Raw genomic sequence first — 17,796 nt, forward strand, 5'->3', positions numbered from 1 at the left:
CCCGGCTGGGAGTGATGTGCGCAGACAGATGTTCCTGGGGACACTGCCCGGCTATGCATCTGCAGTCTCTCATCCATCAAGAGCAGGTGTCTGGCCAGAGCACTGAGCGGAGACTGAGGTGCTCGGCTCTGAGCAGACCTGCTTCCCTCAGGGAGGCCCAGGGCAGCTGGCCCGGGAGCTGCTGGGTTGTTCTCGGCCCCCACCCCGCCTGCCTCCTCCCTGGCAGCCCCAGCCCTACAATAGTCCTGGATTCTCCCTGTGAATGTGACAAAGAGCAGCCAGGCCTAGGGCAGGCAGCCCAGGGGAGCAGACCCCAGTCCCTGGTCCCTCACCTGAGGCTGTTCCGTGTCCCAGCAGGGGTCCTGGCTGAGTTACTCTCTGGACTCGGCGTTCTTCCACTCATGCGATGAAGGAGACAATCCTGTCCTTTCAGGTTGCCAGGATGTGGGGGTGACGGACGTAGAGCATTAACAGGCACATGGGCACTGGGTGATGACTCGCGTTGCCGTGTCATTGCCGATAGGTGACCTCCGTCCCAGCACCAGTGCCCTGGAACCCACACCCCTGGTGTGCGTGTGGACAGGGCCCCAGGGCTGAAGAGAGGGGTCTGGAAGTAAGGCTTGAGGCACGGCACTGAACCCCAGAGACCCGCTGGGGACCAGGCTCGGGGAGGGGCAGGAGGAGGGGAAGGGCATGACCCCTTTGGGGCCTTTTGCCTGGGCAAGGCGGTGCTCAGAGGAAGCACCAGCTTCTTGTGCACAGTCTCCGCCTCCCAGCGCCCACCCCCAACACTCCACTGACAACTGGGCTCTGCCGTGAGAGAGGCTGTCCGTGTCCCCATCCGTCCAGAAGCCCAGAAAGCCACTGTGAGCCCTCACCCTGTTTGACCTTCAGCCCTGCTGGCAAAGTCAAAGCTCCCTGGGAGGAGGAAGGAGAGAAGCAAATGCATGGGCTGCTCCACGCAGGGTTGGCTGGGGCCATGGGTCTAGCCTCTGCAGCCTGGCCCAGGGTGCCTCTGCCTGCCGCCGCCCATCCCGCCAGGCTGCCCTCCACCCCTCACTCTCCTCTTCCTCGGCCGCACATTCTCGGCCTGGCAGTCCCCTCACTGGTCTCTCCTCCTCATGGGTCTGCAGCCCAACTTCACATCTTTCTGTGATGCAAACCTGACCCGGTCAGTCCCATCTTCCGTTTCTGCAGTCGCTGCCCTTGGAGTCACTGGCTCTCGCCCTGCCATGCAAGGCCTGCTTTGGTTGATGGCAGTGCCATTGTTTCCCACTGGCTTCTCTGACATCCTGCCCTCCAGCCACATGGACTCACGGTCTGTCCCCTGAGAAGGCAGTGCTTCCCACGTAGCTTTGCTCACAGAAGTCGCCCCTGCAGCGCCCCTCTCTCCCTCTGTGTGTGCCGAGCCCACCCAGCCCCCAGCCTCATGAAAAGGGTGCCTCCCACACAAAGCTTCACTGCATGGAAGCCAGGCCTCCCTGCCCTCCCGCCTTGTCTCGGCTTCACGCGTAGATGTTCTACTGATAACGTGAGCATAGAGCATTGTGAACATGCCTGTCTCCCCTGTGAAGCAGAAAGAGAGCCCTGAAGGCAGAGACCATGGCTGCTTGATCTCCAACTCTCCATCGTGGGCCTGACTCTCACAGGCACACGTGCCTACGCTCAGATGTGAGCCAGGCACAGCATCAGGTCTCTGCTGCAGTAGTTCTGCGTAACAAGCCTCCACACTCCCAGAGCCTGTAGCATCTCTTTCGCTTGCCTGTGGGCCTGGGGGCTGGCTGGGTGGGCCTGGGGGCTGGCTGGGTGGGTCTGGGGGCTGGCTGGGTGGCTCTGCTTTAAGCTGCAGGTCTAGGGGTGCCCTGGGCTCTCATGGAATTGGCCAGCCTCCAGGCCACAGGTTGGCTCCAGGTCTGTGTCATGTGCCCACAATTAGGGACCAAGGCGTAAGAGGCAGTAGTTATCTGGAACAAGCTCTTCTTATGGCAAACGAGCAGGAGTGAGAGTGTAAGCAGGCAGTATTTAAAAAACAAGGCTACTTAAAGCCACCAGTCACATTGCATCTACTAATTTCCAGTGGTCAAAGCAAGCCTCCTGGTCAAATGAGCAGGGAGACCCACCCACCTACTCCAGTGAGACACACTGCAAGGTCACAGGACAAAGCACAGCTCTGTTACAGGGAGGGAGGGAAGAACGAGGGGAGCATTAGCCCTGCCAGCAGCCTGCCCAGCCTCTGCAGGGGGAGCAGGTGCCTGCAGGGCTGTCCATGCCTCTGTCTCTCTAGACCCTCTTCTCTCAGCAGATGAGCCAACCTCCCCCAAGAAGCCCAAGAGTGTCCCGGAGCCAGAGCCCGGTGATGTGGAAGGCGAAGCCACCTCTCCCCCACCCTCCGAGTGGACCTCCGTGAGGATCAGCCCCGGGGAGGGCATGGTTGGGCAGGACGTGCTGGCTGTGCGTGTCCTGGTCACCAGCGATGACGACAGCAGGTATGCTCAGGCCGCTGCAGGATGAGGGCAGGATGGGTCGGGAGAGGGACAGTACTCAGAAGCTGGTCTCCTCTCTGTTTACATGCAGTATGACCTCTCTGGGCCTGCATGTTTTCATCTGTAAAATGGGGACAATCATAGCACCTGTCTCGTAGGGAGTTGTCAGATCAAAGAATTAATATGTAAATTACTGTAGAACAGCTCAAACTAGCTTAAGTGACAAAGGCAACTACGTTGGTTCATCTGATGGAGAAGGCAAGGTTGGAGCCAGGGACTCTAAGAGCTGCTCTGCACATTGGATACAGCATCCACAGAGAGGCCATCTCCATGGGTGGGCCTCCTGGCTAGGCAGGCCTCCAGTGGGCACCACCCAGGTCACATGCCCACCTCCGGGCTAACTGGTGAACAGGACTGGGAGGCCATGACCGGTGGGCTTGTGCGGTCTGGTGGATAGACAGTCTACCAAAGCCCGCAGATGGACGAGGGGCAGCGACCTAACGAGAAGAAACACACTGGGTATCTATATAGACAGTAAATACATCTGTTTACTAACGTGTCACTGCCCAAGGGGTTGTACTTTCTCACCCTGGGACCTGCCTGGGCTGTCCTCCATCTGCGGACACCTGCTTCCGCTCCTCTGCCATTTGACTTCCTGCTGGTCCTGTAAGACCCAGGTTCGATACAGCCACTCGCAGGGGAGCAAGCAGTAGTCCGAGTCTGAAGGTTTAGGACGAGCTCATTTTGCCCAGAGAGCTTAGCAGCATGCCAGGATGGGTAAGGGTGAGGGGACCAGCCTCCACGCCTGGACTTCATTGCACGGTGGCTGGACTTCTCCTCCTGCTCGGACCCACACCTGTGCCTGTGTTCGTGGCCAAGGCTGCCATGAAGCAGCACAGCCTGGGTAGCTCAGATGACCGAGACTTACTCTCTCCGTTCCAGAGGCTGGGGGTCCGAGGTCCAGGTGTTGGCAGGGTTGGCTCCTTCCGAGGGTGTGGGAAGGATCCAGGCTCCTCTCCTTAGTTTACAATCGGATGATGATCCTGTTCTGGGGACATTTTCCTACTACGCCTGTCTGGGTCCTAATGTCCTCCTCTTGTAAAGGACACTGGTCCCATTGAATGAAGACCCAGCCTAATGGCCTCTTTTTAACTTAATTATCTTTGTAAAGACCCACCTCTAAATGCAGTCACATTCTGAGGTGCTAGGGGTTAGGACTTAATATTAATTTTGGGGAGCACATTTCAGCCCGTAACGTCTGAGGCTAGAGCTGGGTACAGAGGGAACTAACCATCCCCCCCACACACACCCTAGAACCCATGGTCTGCTGGAGGCAGTGGTGGGCAGGGCACAGTGTGGGTTTGGGGGTTACTGGCAGGGCTCCCCGATCACCTGCTCTCTCTCCCCTCCCCCAGCTCTGATGTGGAGTTGAACTGCAGCAGCGGCAGCAGCGAAGCCTCCAGCACGGAGCCCTGTGAGGAGAGACCCCAGCAGCCGGACCCTCCACCCCCGCTGGAGCCCCTCAGCCACCACAGCTCCCTGAGGGAGCCCCTGCGCAGGGTGGCCTCTGCACAGGGCCCCGAGGAGCCCAGAGCTCTGCATCGTAAGCAGAGAGCCTGCCTTCCTGGGGACAAGCTTGCTGGGTCCCGGGACAGGGGGAAGGATCAGAGAGCCCCACGGCCAGTTTTACCTGTGGAGGACCCTGAGACAGGAGATACGACCCGCAGGCTCAGAGGCAGTGGGGCTGGGACTTTAGGGGGGTGGGGTGCCCGTGCGGGTGACCCAGGCCCACGTCCTTCGTCATGGGAATCTCACATAGGAAGGTGCAGGGGGCCCAGCTGTCTTTGTGTGTCACAGGCAGCCAGAGATAGGAGGCCTGGGCCCTCTTGCCTGGAGTAGTCTCCTTCTGCCTCCTTTGCATCTCCTCGGGGGCCCCCCAAGGAAGAGAGGCAGGCTCTGCTGCTGTGGGACTCCATGCAGTCCCAGGGAGCACAGCCTCCCTGCGGCTACTTGGGGGCAGCACAGACCAGGGCCATGCTGGGGCTTGTGGCACGCAGCAAAACAACCTACATAAGGATAGAGGCACTTTCACTGAGTGCCTGGAAGGCAGGGGTTTTCCCATACGGGGCCCCACTCATCCTCAGATGACCCTTGAGGTAATATGAAGCCCAGTGTACAGGTGAGCGGATGGACTGACTGTCTCCTGAGGTCTCCCAGCTAGTGAGCAGTGCAGCCCAATGCTGGGTGCCTCTACACCCTAAGAAGAAGCTGTCCTTAGAAGCCCAGCCTGTTGCAGTAAAGGTGGCCTGGAATGAGCGGTTTGATTCCGCCAACAGCAAAGGGTATCCTCTGGGTGGAAAGAACAGGTGAATAGAAACTTGCCACCCAGGGGACCAATGGCCTTGGCGGCCCTGGGGGAACAGGAGCTCTATTTGCCCTGCACTGCCCTCTGGTGGCTGCACACGGAATTGGCACCAGAACCTAGAAATAGTCTCCCAGGGGCATGGTTTCCCTGGAACCACCGTGAAAGTGGTGGATCAGAAAGACCGAGGCTGAGGCCACAATCCTGTAAACTCTGAGGTTACCCTCCCATGTGAGCTTGTTTCTAAACAGGACACATTTGCTAAGTACCATTTGTGGTGCTGTCCAGAAAGGCTTAGCCCTGCTGAGCAACAAGTGCTGCGCTCTGCCCAGCAGGGTGCAGCCTGCCTCTGTCTGGGTACTGCCTGGCCTAGGTCGGCCCCTGTGTCTCCCTGGGCTCCAGCCTCCTCATCAATAAATACAAAGCCTGCCCTAGCTGGTTTGCTCAGTGGACAGAGCATCGGCCTGAGGACTGAAAGGTCCCGGGTTCGATTTTGGCACATGCCCGGGTTGCGGGCTCGATCCTCAGTAGGGGGGACGTGCAGGAGGCAGCCGATCAATGATTCTCTCTCATCATTGATGATTCTATCTCTCTCTCCCTCTCCCTTCCTCTCTGAAATCAATAAAGAAATATATTAAGAAAAAAGTTACATAGACACGGGAACGACAAGAATTTCCCTCTCCCTAAATATATATATATATATATAGCCTGCTTGCCTTTCCCTCTTTCCCTCCATTTTTCCTCTCTCCTCAGTTACCAGGGGATTTTAGCCAACTTACCAGAAAAGCGTAACACAAAATTGTCTGTTTATATACATGAGAGATAAAGCCTCAAGATCAGGGTTAACAAAACCAGATGAGGGGGGTCAAGACCCCAGAGAGGAAGATCATGGTCCTAAACAGTTGCTCTCATGGAATCATAAATTTGATTCTGAACGTCCTGGCTGCATGAGTTAAAAAGGAAATAGATAATTTTTATTCTCATTGTTCATGAGGGGAAAAATATATTGGTTTGCAGCAGCAGCGGGTCTCAGAGCAGCTACCACTTTCTCTAATGCTTCACTCTTTAGAAATTTCCCAGCTCGTGTCAAATAGATGATACCGAGAGATGCATTAGATCATGTCTTAAGCACTGGCTCTGCAAAATAGGCAGCCACAGTTTCCCCCGAGGCTGTTTCACTCGCCTCCCTGGCTGGCAGGTGAAGGCACGGCTCAGCACGAGCGATTCTCCCAGGGGAGTGGTTGAGAGAACAAGGTAGTGTGGCCAAAGCATTTTGTTTCTGACAGTCCAGTTTAATGCCAGAATAAAGAATAGAATAGACAGAGAAGTGGCTAGACTGCATGACTTTCAAGCAATCTTCTGTCGATTTCGTCTTCATCCATCCTGGTTTTGACCGTTGCTAGGCAAACCACATTGGCACGTGATTTGTGTTGCTGGTTGTGGTGAGTCCATTGCTTTTCCAGATATTGTAGCATTGACATCGTGTTGTGGGTGTTGAGGGAGCTTTATTAATCCCAATCTCACCTGGATATATGGTTCAGAGGCGAGCCAAGGAAACGCGGGACAAGACAGGCGAAGCTTTAAAAAGAATCCTGGGGTGTACACCCCACTGCTCACAGCAGCATTATTCGCAGTCGCCAAAACGAAGAAGCGGCCCCACTGCCCATCCGCAGATGAATGGAGAAAGAAAGTGTGCGATAGCCACGCCACGAAATGTCATTCAGCCTGAATAGCAGGCGACAACATGAAGGAATATCGAAGTTGTTACACTAAGTGAAATAAGCCAGACACAGAAAGACAAGTATTGTATGGGTTACACTTCTATGAGATGCCAAGACTAGTCAAATGCATAGACAAAAAGTAGAACGGTGCCTGCCAGGGGCCGGGGAAGAGGGTGGGTGGGGAAGTGTTGTTTAAGGGTAAAAGGCTGCAGTTTGGGATGAGGAACAAGTTCTGGAGATGGGTGGGGGGATGGTTGCACAATAATATGCATGTCCTTAACGCCACTGAACTCTACATTTAAAAATGACAGTGTATTCAGATTACTGTCATTGTTCATCTACAAACGCAAAACATAATCATTTTAAAGTACCTTGGCAAGGTATGGAGTGTAGCTATTCTATAATAGCTTTATGATCCTGATGATTTAAAAAAAAAAAAAAAGATAACGTTGGATCTTCCATGTTATAGTCACAAAATTAAGATCAGTATTTAAAAGTGGAAAAGCATTAAAATATGAAGGACAAAAAATGACAAACAGGGTTGTTTTATGTTGTATACACTTTACCACAAATCGGGATGCCCTCAGCTCCCCAAGGAACCTACTGCCGCCTCAGGGTTCTGGCCTGGAGCACACGCCAGAGGATGGTTTGAAATGGAACTTAAGCCCCAAGCTATTGAGGCCATAAACGCTCAGTGCCATTCCCCTAAAACACCTGGTGTAGTAGTTCTCACAAATCTGGTTTCAAAGGCACATTTCTGCCCTCCCACCTCCAGAGGTTGAGATTCAGTGGGTCTAGAGTGGGGCCCCGTGTCTGCATTTTATGTCAGCGCCCCAGATGCTCCCACACGGGAGGGCCGAGCCCAACACATGGAGCCACTGAGCCTCGAGGTCAGGCTCCTCTGTTTCTTGAGTGGCTTCTCTGTGAGCTGACTGAGAGGTTGACGTTGGTCAGCAGGACGTGGCTGTGCCAGGGGAAACTCCCAGCCTGGGAAACACTGACCCGCACTTGGTGAGAGGAAGTGGACCCAGGCTGCAGGCAGACTGTTCATCCTACGATGGGGAGATGGGGAGACTGCACCCCGCGTCTGTCCACACAGGCCCCCCTCAAACCCACAGGTGTGGTATGAAAACAGGCCTGTGGGATGGGGGCCCACCATTCGGAGGAGCAGACTCACAGGGTCTCCAAGTGGAGTAGGGTGGGAGGGTGCCCAGGATCGGAGGGGCTGTTCTGGGGGAAGGAAGCCCCGAGGCAGCGGTTGACACCTGTGCTGTGCAGCCTGGCTGGTGTGAGTCGACACCCAGCTCAGCACTGGCAGAAGTGTGAGTGGAATCCAGGACTTTCTACACAGAGAGGCCGGGCCTTGGGCTCAGAGAGGCCTGCATTCACACCTTCCCCACACTCCTCACAAGCCCCATCACTCTCACGGCCTTTCTTCCATGCCTCCTGGTCCCACCTGTGTGTGCATTCAGGCAGGCATCACCCCATTCTTTCTCTCAAGGCTGGGATGGAACCGCCCCAGGGACCTGGAGTCCGAGGCCACATCTGAGGGCTGGCCCTGTGTGGGATTTCTCTTCTGCAGGTGACGGTCATTGTGCTCAGCTAATCCTCAAGGCTCAGCTGGGCGGAGGGTCCTCAGGGCACAGTCCACAGCCTCCTGAAGTGTTTCCATTGGAACCAAGGCCAAGAGGATGTTCATGGCAATGGATTGCCAGAGGTTCAGTTAGAACTGGTTCCCAGAGAGTTCACCGGCTCTGAGGGGAAGGGGGAGTGGACAGAGCTCCTAAAGCTTCCAGGCTGCATTGCTGTGAGACTTCAGCTCTGAGGAGCTGCTCTGCTAAAAACAAACGCGCGCACGTGTGTGTATACGAGTATGTGTTTATGTGTATACATGTAGGCATATAAACATGTACACATGCATGCTTGTTAACGATGGGCCATTTAGAATGATGGCTCATAATCTGAGGCATTTTCTAAAAGGTGGCAGGACCTGTCCCATAGCAGAGTCTCCATAAATATTTGATGAATGAGTGAATGAGAAACTGGAGGTGTGTGTTGGGTCAGGAGGGTGGAGTCAATTATGATCATTAGCCAATTCACTTTTGGTAAATGGACCATAGAAGAACCCCCCCCCCTTTTTTGTTTACATGTTTAACAGACTTCCTCCCTTCCCACCTTCCCTGCCTTTGCTTTTTTCCACTACAGCTCTGCAGCGGGCCAACAGCCTCCAGTCCACAACTCCCAGCGAATACCAGAGCTGGAGAAGAAAGTGCCAGTCAAGTGAGTCATGGGCTCTCTGGGGCTGGGAGGGGGTGGGGGTAGGGTAGGGGGTGAGGGGGGCGAGAATCCTCTGACTAATTCTCAGGGGCAGCTGTCCTCATTCCTTACACGACCTCTGACCTGGCCTCCTGGATGTGAGGGGCAAGGAAAGAAATCGAAGGTTGACCCTATTTCCGCTGCTGACTCGAGGAAGCATTTCCTGAGGGATTTGGGACCCCCTTCCCCCTCGGCTCCCCAGTCCAGAGTCGCAGAGCCTGAGGACTCAGTTATACTTGGAAGGGGCCTTATGGCATCAGCTCCAAACTTTCTGAAACAGCGATGAGGACACAGAGGCCCAGGGTCACTGTATGTTTTGACTCGGCGCCCTGGAGTTGGGCTGGGGCATCAGCTTAAGTTCATGCAGTCAGGGGCAACGCAGTGAGGGAAGCCATGCAGACACACATGCCCTGTCCTTTTCCTGAGCAGGCTGTGGTCCTGGCATTTCAGGGAGGACCAGGGCCTGTGGTGGATGCCAAGGCAGCAGGCTCCCACTAGGGGGCGCAGTTACCACACACAATTGCACAGCATCCCACGGCTGCAGCTATTACAGAACTGCGATTCCCACTGGAGCCTGAGAGAGGGGCAGGAACTCTTCGGATTCCAAGTTCATCGCTGCTTCCCACCTCTTCCTGCCCTGACACACCCTCTCTGGGCCTTGCTCTAGGAAAGATGGAACCTGGAAAGCCTTGAGTTAGACAAGGGTTTCTAAAAAAGAAATGTTGTAGTTGGAACATAGTGCTCATTTAGTTGACTCCTTCCTTCTGAGTCAGTGCCGACTCCTGGCCAGTGAGTCATTCTCCCAGCAGCCCCCAGCCCTGCAGCCTCTCCTCGGGTCAGGCTGGGACATGGGTGCTGCTGGAGCTGGGTCAGGGCCGCACACCTGGGCAGGGCACTTCACCTGGGACGACCCAAAATAACTCTTGAATCAACCTCAGCCCCAGGCAGTGAACGTGAGAGGAAGGAGCCAGCCAGGCCTTTTGCACAAGTCATCGCATTTACTCCCCCACCACAACCCCTCTCTGTTGTGGGACTTCTGCGTCCATGGGTGGGTACGTTTGGGTGAAGATTCCATCCCAGTGCTTCCTGTCAACTGTACTGAGTGCCACCCGTGAAGCGGGTTATCCTTGCCCTCAAGGAGTTCCCAATCTGGCCTGAGAGCTAGGAGTCTGGTGGGGGGCCCTCCCAGCAGGGCCAGGCTGCTGAAGGAGGCACAGCCTGGAGACCTCAGCCCTGTCTTTTGTAATCCCAGGAAGAGCTGGTCTAGGTAACACTGATTTGAGAGCAGGCCTGGAGTTCAAATCATTTCTATGGGCCTAGTGCCTAGCATGAGTCTGGCTCAAAGGAGGCACCAAGTCTTCCTTGAATGGATGGATGGATGGATGGATGGATGGATGGATGGATGGATGGGTGGATGAATGAACGAATTAACGAACTTATGAATGAAGAGTGAACAAATGAATGACCAAACCAGGGAACAAGCAGGCTGGACCAAGGGCAGGAAAAAATGAAGCACATGAGTTTAGGCCTGTTCAGGCTGCCACGTCTAGAGGGCGCTCCAAGACTTTGGGAGGATTTGAGCCATGGCCTGAGTTCAAAATTCTAGGAAGCTGCACCCTGCGGTCCCAGTCTTTTAAAAAATCCCCAGAGCCAAAAGCCACTGGAGCTATCTTTTTGGTCATTTTCATTTTGCCCAGGAGGAAACACCAATGGGCAAGGCTGGTTCTATAGTAGGGAGCAGAATATGGGGCACCACCTCCTCTGTCCACTCACTGCCCCGAAAAGGCTGGTTCTGTGTGATTGCCCTCAGCACCGCCCCCTCCCCCAAGCTGGCCTTGTTCACCAGAATGACCACTGGGATCAAGGGGAAAGGTCATCAATGCCAGAGGACCCAGAGGAGAGGCACTGGTCCAAGTGGGATGTGGGGCTGTAATCCAAGCTCATCAACCCCCTTTGCAAGGGAGCTGAGGCCCCTGCACAGGGCAGGGCAGCGCTGCCTGGGCCATGCCAGGTGTTAATGAAAAGAAAGGGCCGGCAGAGGAGGATCTGAGTTGATGAGGAGGAGTTACGGGGTCCGTGAGGGTGTGCAGCCCCCTCTGGGATGGGTTAGCGTTTTGGCAGTGTTTTTATTAGACACCACCCATGTGCATGGGGAGAGGGATGGAATTCCTAGTTCTGTGTGATTTTTGCATCCTGCACTAGGCACCTCTTTTTATCTCATTTTATTCCCTCAGCCTCCCCTGACACAGCAGTAGGTTTCTTGAGGAAACTGGGGGTTAAGAAACTTGCTCAGTGACAGGCAGCTGGTGTGGATGTAAAGGAGGTGGGGTTCCAGGCTCCCCTTTACCATTTTCTGAGGGAGCCCAAAGACATCAGCCCCCTGGGGCAGTGTATTCCCTGTCACCTTCAGCTCTGCTCTGGCCTCGCCTTCCTCTCCCGTGCAGCAACCTCCCCCCGCCAAGCAGCAGCTGGAATGGCGGGTGCTTTGTTAACCCCACCTCGTCCAGTCCTCCCCACGTTCTCCTGCAGACAGTGCATGAGGAACGTGTGCAGCGAGAGACCCCACTAGCTGGGATGAGGGTGGGGATTAGAGAAAGGGGAAAAAAAGAGGGAGCAGCTCCCAGGTCATGACCTTGTGAACCCCAAGCTTTCTTGACAACCAAGCCAAGTTGTCCCTGGCTCTGTGTCAGAAGGTTCCGGGAGAGCTCCCCAGGGGAACAAAAAGGCAGTGTGTTGAGCTGAGGGGACTTTGAGACAAGTTTGGGAGTTTGACTCAGGAGGTGGCAGCGAGAAGAGAATGAGGGGGCGAGGAAGAGGAGGAGAAGGAATTTGGCAGGAATTTGGCAAGCTGAGCCCAGGAAACAAGGCAACAACTGACTCACAACTTTTGCCTTTTTAGGCTCGAACCATCTAACTGTGGGCTGGGATGGAGGTCCATGGGCTGAGATGGGGGCTGGGTAAGAGGCCAGCGGCCTCCCCCGTGCAGCTCCTGGCAGCTGGCGGTCTTTTTCCCCAGCAGCTCCTTCCCGCCACCTCAGCTCTGTTCCCCTGAGTTACCTTCCCCCTGATGCTTCTGGAGGCTTCCCTTTGGGAACTCGCTGACCATGCGTGGGTGCTGGCCACCTTCTCAGCACCCGGGCCTGGGATGCAGTTCTGATAGGCTTGCAGTTCGTTGCATGTGAGGAGAGCAGAAGGGAATGCTGAACCGTCTGTGTGGTCCGCTGGGAAAATGGGTCTCAAAGGAATGCTTCTTCGCTCAGGGCTTGGGTTTGGCCTAGTCTGGGTGGTCCCAGAAGAGGAGCCTCTTCCCCAAAACTTTGGGGAAAGCGAGGCCGGGGGATTGTACTGAGTTAGGAAGCGAGCTGAAATCAAAGTCTAGACACCCGGAGGGTCAGCAGGAGCCGACAGGAGTAGGTAGTGGAGACAGTGGTCCTGGGAGAGTTCGAGGAAGAGCTGGCCCCGCCCACAGGTCAGAAGCTGAGTGGGGAAGTCAGCAACAGAGCATGGATTTTCTGAGCCCCTTTGAGGGCAGATTACTGAGATGGCTCAATATGGAAACAAAATGCTTGCAGTTTTAGATTTCAGGTACCTAGGGTGTGTGTGTGTGTATGTGAGTACGTGTGTGAGGGTGTGTGTGTGTGAGTGCGTGTGTGAGGGTGTGTGAGTGTGTGGGTGTGAGTGTGTGATTATGTGAGGGTGTGAGTGTGCGTGTGTGAGTGAGCATGTGGGTATGAGTGTGAGTGTGTGTGCGTGCGTGTGTGTGCGTGCGTGTGTGTGGGTGGATGTGTGAGTGTGTGTGTGTGTGCGTGGGTGTGTGTGTGAGTGCGTGTGTGAGGGTGTGTGTGTTGAGTGTGTGTGAGTGGGTGTGAGTGGGTGGGTGTGAGTGTGTGTGTGTGTATGTGAGGATGTGAGTGTGCGTGTGTGAGTGAGCGTGTGTGTGAGTGCGTGTGTGGGTATGAGTGTGTGTGTGTGCATGCATGTGTGCATGTGTGTGTGCGTGCGTGTGTGTGCGCGCACGTGTGAGCATGTGTGCACTCATGAGAGATGGCGAAAGAGAACGGGATTGACCTCACAGGCTACAGCTGTCAGGATTCTGCTGTCACCGTCCTAATTGACTTCAGCTCCCACAGTTCAGAGTCAGGCTGGGCCTCGGCCGCACTCCTTCCTCATGTTGCTCTGAGCGCGTCCCCCGCAAGGACCCGTCCATGACCAACAGGAGCTTGGCACGAACCTCACTCCATGTGCTTCAAATGAGCTGATGCTCACGATAACCTCCCTCCCTGTGTCTCTTAAAACCTCGGGCTAACCATGTCCTCCGAGAGCCGCTGGCGCACAGGGAGAGAGGAGAGCGCTTCGTTAGCACGGCGCCTGCCCTGTCTGTCTGTGCCCCGCTGATGGTCCGCAGCGTGTGGGCAGAGGCCTCGGGCAGTTTGTTGACTGAGCCCCAGCCTCCAGCCACGTGGCTAGGGAAACCTTAGCGGCTGTGCCCCTTTCTAAGAAACACCCAGGCTTCCTGTCTCATCACGGGGAGTATTTCACGTGGGTGGGAAGCCCACGGTGCTTAGGCTTCCCTCCCTGGGACCCCTTCCCCCACGGCGCTGCCACTTCCACACCCGTCCCTCGGGGCCCAAATCCATCCCTGACGTCTTCCTCCATCTGCATTTACAGAGTTGGGGCGTCAGGTACAGCCTCCTCTGTCCATGAGGAATGAGGCCGTAGCCCCTGTAATGGAGAGCGCATTCTTTCCTTGGTAGGTTCCATGCCGGTGAACAAGGCAGGAATGGTGTCGCCTCCAGAGGAAGCGTCCCCTTCCGTTTCTCCTTCCTCCTTGTCTTCTGCCTCATCCTCCCCTGCGTCCTCCTCAGGCAGTGCTCTGGGGGGTTCCCCTCCACCTCAGGTAAGCACCCCTCAGCCCCCTGCCCAGGCAGGAGCCTGAGCTGCCTCTACTCTTCCCACTTCCACACTTAGCACCTTCAGGGCACCCCACTCGCAGAGCCAGGGCCCCCTCCCGAGTCCCTTCCATAGAAGCTCACCTGCTGCTTCTCAGCCACCCCCACCCCCTCCCCCACCCCCGGGCATAGCCACTGGCCTGCTCACTCAGCAAACCTTACGGGGTGTGGCGCCTGGGCTGGGCTGTGGGGCGCAGAGATGCTAGGACATGTGCTGGGCCCTGGAGGTCCTTCCCCCCGGGTGCTGAGGAGCCGGCAGCTGCGGGGGGCAGGCGCAGCCCCTAGGGTGTCTGGGGGAGGAGCTGAGAACCTTGGAGGCAGCATTTCCCTGGACTCGAAATTGACGTCACCGAAAACACAGGTTTGGACTCGTGGACTCGTTCCTTCGCCAGGAGTCCGTCTGTCAGGCCTCTTGACCTGCCAGACCCGGTCCAGGCCCCGGGGACAAGGGAGCACGGGACGCCGGGCGCATGCGCTTGTGGAGCTGCTCTCCATGCCCTGCCCTCGGCCAGAGCTCTTGGCAGGCACAGCCCTCCTAGGGCCCCCCGTGGTCTCCCTTTGCCAAGGGCCCCGGCCCCGGCCCTGGCCCTGCCTGTTGGAAACGGCGCTGGAAGGTCCTCACGGCCACCCTGCCCCACAGCCACCCCGGAAGGGTAGCTCGCCCCTTCCTTCAGGAGGTGCCACACTGAGGAAGAAGCCTTCGTTTCGGGGAGTTGGAGGAAGACACCTGTGGGTGGAGGTGCCCGTTAGTAGGGGCATGACTGAGCAAGCCATGGGGCATCCTGCCCCTCTGTGCCTGACCGCCCTACCATCACGGGCCCAGGAGCTGGTCAATGCCCAAGCCTCACCTTTGGCTTCCTACCCACCTAACCCAAGACCCAGAAAAGCCTTTGGCCCATGCTGACACAGGGGCTCCAGGCAGACCCCAGCAGGCCCCAGGTAGCCATCTGAGCGAAGAGCTGCCCTCGGAAATCAGTCATTCCAGGCAGAATTCTTTTCGACTGGAGACAGGGAGGGAGGGGCCATAAACTGAGGTATGCCTTCCCCATCTAAATACATGCTGGCAATTTTAAAATCACGGCTATGTTTTGCCCAGCAGGTCTCAAGAGGTCATTTCAGTCCTTCCACCCCGATCTTTCTGAGGCGAGCCAGAGCCCAAGGAGCACCCAACGAAATCCCTCTCTACCTGCCGCACGGCCAGGTGCTGGAGCAGACAGAGTTCTGCCTGGTGAGGCCCGGTGGAGAGGGCCTTGCCAGCCCCAGGCCCCCCAGCTCTGCAGCGATGGCTTCCGATGGCTGTCAGGACACTAGCGGCACCCACAAAGGCCCACACCCCATTGGAGGGAAGGGCAGGTGCTCGCCAGACCAAGAGCTGTCTCCTAGGGCTGCCGGGGGCTCGGAAGAAGGGCATACGGACTCCCAGTCCCAGACGGGAGAGGAGGGTGGGTCCGAGCTGGCAGAGGGAAAGAAGCTGGGCTTGAAGAAGCTGGCCCTCACCCAGGAGCAGAAGAGCAAGTTGCTGGATTGGAATGACTTCAACCCCCAGAGCTCGCGCCTGGAAGCTGGGCCACAGCTTTCCCAGAAAAGTGCCGAGAATGGTAGAGGAGGCCGTGTGCTGAAGCCAGTCCGCCCCTTGGTGCTCCCTCGGGCAGTGAGAGAGACCCTGCCAGCTCAGGCAGAGGCTCCGGAGAAGAGGGGGACCCCAGCTGCAAGGACTCCAGGGGAGCGAAGCGTGGCTCCACCCAGGTCCCCGCTCAGACTCATTGCCGATGCCCTCCGAAGGTCCCTCCTGCAGCCCCTCCTCTCCAACTCCGAAGGCGGGAGGAAGGCCTGGGCCAAGCCAGAATCCACGGCTTTGCCCACCAGCCAGCCGCAAGCTTGCACGCGCTCCTTCAGCCTTCGGAAACCCAGCTGCAATAAAGACTGGGACCAGCAGTCCCCTGGGAGAGACATGGCCAGCAGGGCCTCGGCCTTCTTCTCCCTGGGCACCCCGCCTGTCAGGGCTGCCCAGCCCTCCACCCCTGGCCTTCCCGACCCTGCCCTCCGCACCCACAGTTTGCCCAACCGGCCCTCCAAGATGTTTCCTGCATTGGCGTCCCCGCCCTGCAGCAAGATGGAAGATGTCCCCAAACTCCTGGAGAAAGTGAGTTTGCAAGAGACCTTTCCAGATGCTTCTAGGAGTCCAAAGAGAAAAATCGCACTCTTTTCCTCCCTCAGACTCAAAGACAAATCTTCTGAGAGTTCTCTCCAAGAATCCAGGCAAAGAAAGGACTTCCGTGACATCTTTAGCATCCCCAAGGGGAAGGTGCAGCCTGTGGACAGTGCGCGGCTGGGGCAGAGGGCCCCACCTCCTTCTCCAGAGCGAGATGCAAGTAAGTGGCCCTTTCCCAACACAAGTCCACAGCTCATGCCGGGCAGCTAGTTATCATTATTGGGTTAATAAACAGCATCTTTAACCTCGTTTTGCTCCTCAAATTAAAGTCTGACAAAAGTAGGAAATTGGAATTTGAAAAAATATGAAACAATTAAATTTGAAATTATATTATAGAAAGTTTTGAAAGAGAGAGTTAACCATAAATTCACCACTTTCCCCTATTGTCCATATATGAATATTTTTTACTAAGTTGGACATAAAATTTTGTGCCTTTTTAAATCAACATTATGTTATAGGTATTAAGCCAATTGCCTCATCGTCTACATAAATGTGATTTAATGGCTATAAAATACTCTATCTAGTGGCTATGTTATTTAATGAACTGATTCTTTATGGTTTAACTTATAGACATATATGTATGTATAAATTATATATATAAGTGTATTTATATTTTATATATGGTCTTGGGTGGACATTTTTATGCATATAAGCTTTTTATTTCCTTTGAATTATTTTTTTAGGATAGGTTCCAAGAAATGGGATTTTTGGATGAAAATGTGAATACTTTTAAGATTCTCCACTTACACTGACAAATTGCTCTTTAAAAGAGAACCTATGGGTAAAGGATGCATGGGATCTCTCTATGTTATTTCTTACAACTGTGGGTTGTAAATTTCAATTAAAACATGGGAAAGGTACCAATTTATATTCTACCACTAATGTATGAAAGTACCTTTTCACCACACTCTGCATCGAGTATTATATATTTTAAATATTGCTATTTCACTGGTCCAAAAATGGTGCCTCAAAATACTATTGAATGTGAACTATAACTGAAAACATTTTTTTCTTAATGGTGCCTTTTAAACTTGAATTTCTTCTTATTACTAGTTTAAACATGTTAATGTATATTTGGTTACCAATTGAACCTTAGGCTTTTTAGATTTAAATCTGTTTATAATTTTTCAAATTATAAAATTAATTAATACGTTAAATAATCTGAATAATTCAACAATATAGAAATATCTTAAAAACAAAAACGGTAACATATTCTCTCATCCCCTCCTCCTCACCAAAGTTTTGGTATATATCTTTAGAGACAGTTTAAACAGTCACATGGTTTCTGTTTTTGTTGTTGATATTTGTTTGATAGCTTTAAACAAACTGATTCTACTATTCCTGTTGTTGAGCAACTTTATTTTTCTTTATTTTTTTGATGTTTTATTTTCTTATTTAACTCTTATTTGGGAACTTAGGTTTTCAAGCAAAAAATTATTTCGCTCATGTGGTGCCTTAGTCAAAAAGTGTGTCCCCAAAAAATGCACTTTGAATAATAATAAAGGCATTTCATTTTCAAAACTGAGCTAGCAGCTATTAAAGTGTGTACATTTTTTGATACACCCTGTAGATTAACAAGAGAGTTTATTTTCAGCCAAGCTCAGATGTAAGCATGGATAAGCTAAAATATAACTGCTACCTTTTATCCCATCATAAACTTTAATGTGCTGTGCATTTTTGTGTAGATAATACACAAAATTCACATGGTTCAAAATAGCAGGCACAAAATGTCCTATCTCCCTTCCCTGTCCTG

The 17,796-nt window shown here is 54.1% G+C and overlaps 1 protein-coding gene across 2 annotated transcripts in view; it reads left to right on the forward strand.

The window, feature by feature from the left end:
• Positions 1-17,796, forward strand: part of MICAL2 (microtubule associated monooxygenase, calponin and LIM domain containing 2) — a 210,018-nt gene that overhangs the window by 148,654 nt on the left and 43,568 nt on the right. For both annotated transcript variants that reach the window (XM_080641865.1, XM_080641871.1), the window contains 5 exons: positions 2,303-2,486; positions 3,899-4,086; positions 8,772-8,846; positions 13,637-13,779; positions 14,931-16,203. In XM_080641865.1, the coding sequence (XP_080497991.1) occupies positions 2,303-2,486; positions 3,899-4,086; positions 8,772-8,846; positions 13,637-13,779; positions 14,931-16,203 (1,863 nt within the window). The remainder of the gene's footprint in view (positions 1-2,302; positions 2,487-3,898; positions 4,087-8,771; positions 8,847-13,636; positions 13,780-14,930; positions 16,204-17,796) is intronic.

The sequence above is a fragment of the Plecotus auritus genome, assembly GCF_963455305.1.
Source record: "Plecotus auritus genome assembly, chromosome: 9".
NCBI classification, from domain to species: Eukaryota; Metazoa; Chordata; class Mammalia; order Chiroptera; family Vespertilionidae; genus Plecotus; species Plecotus auritus.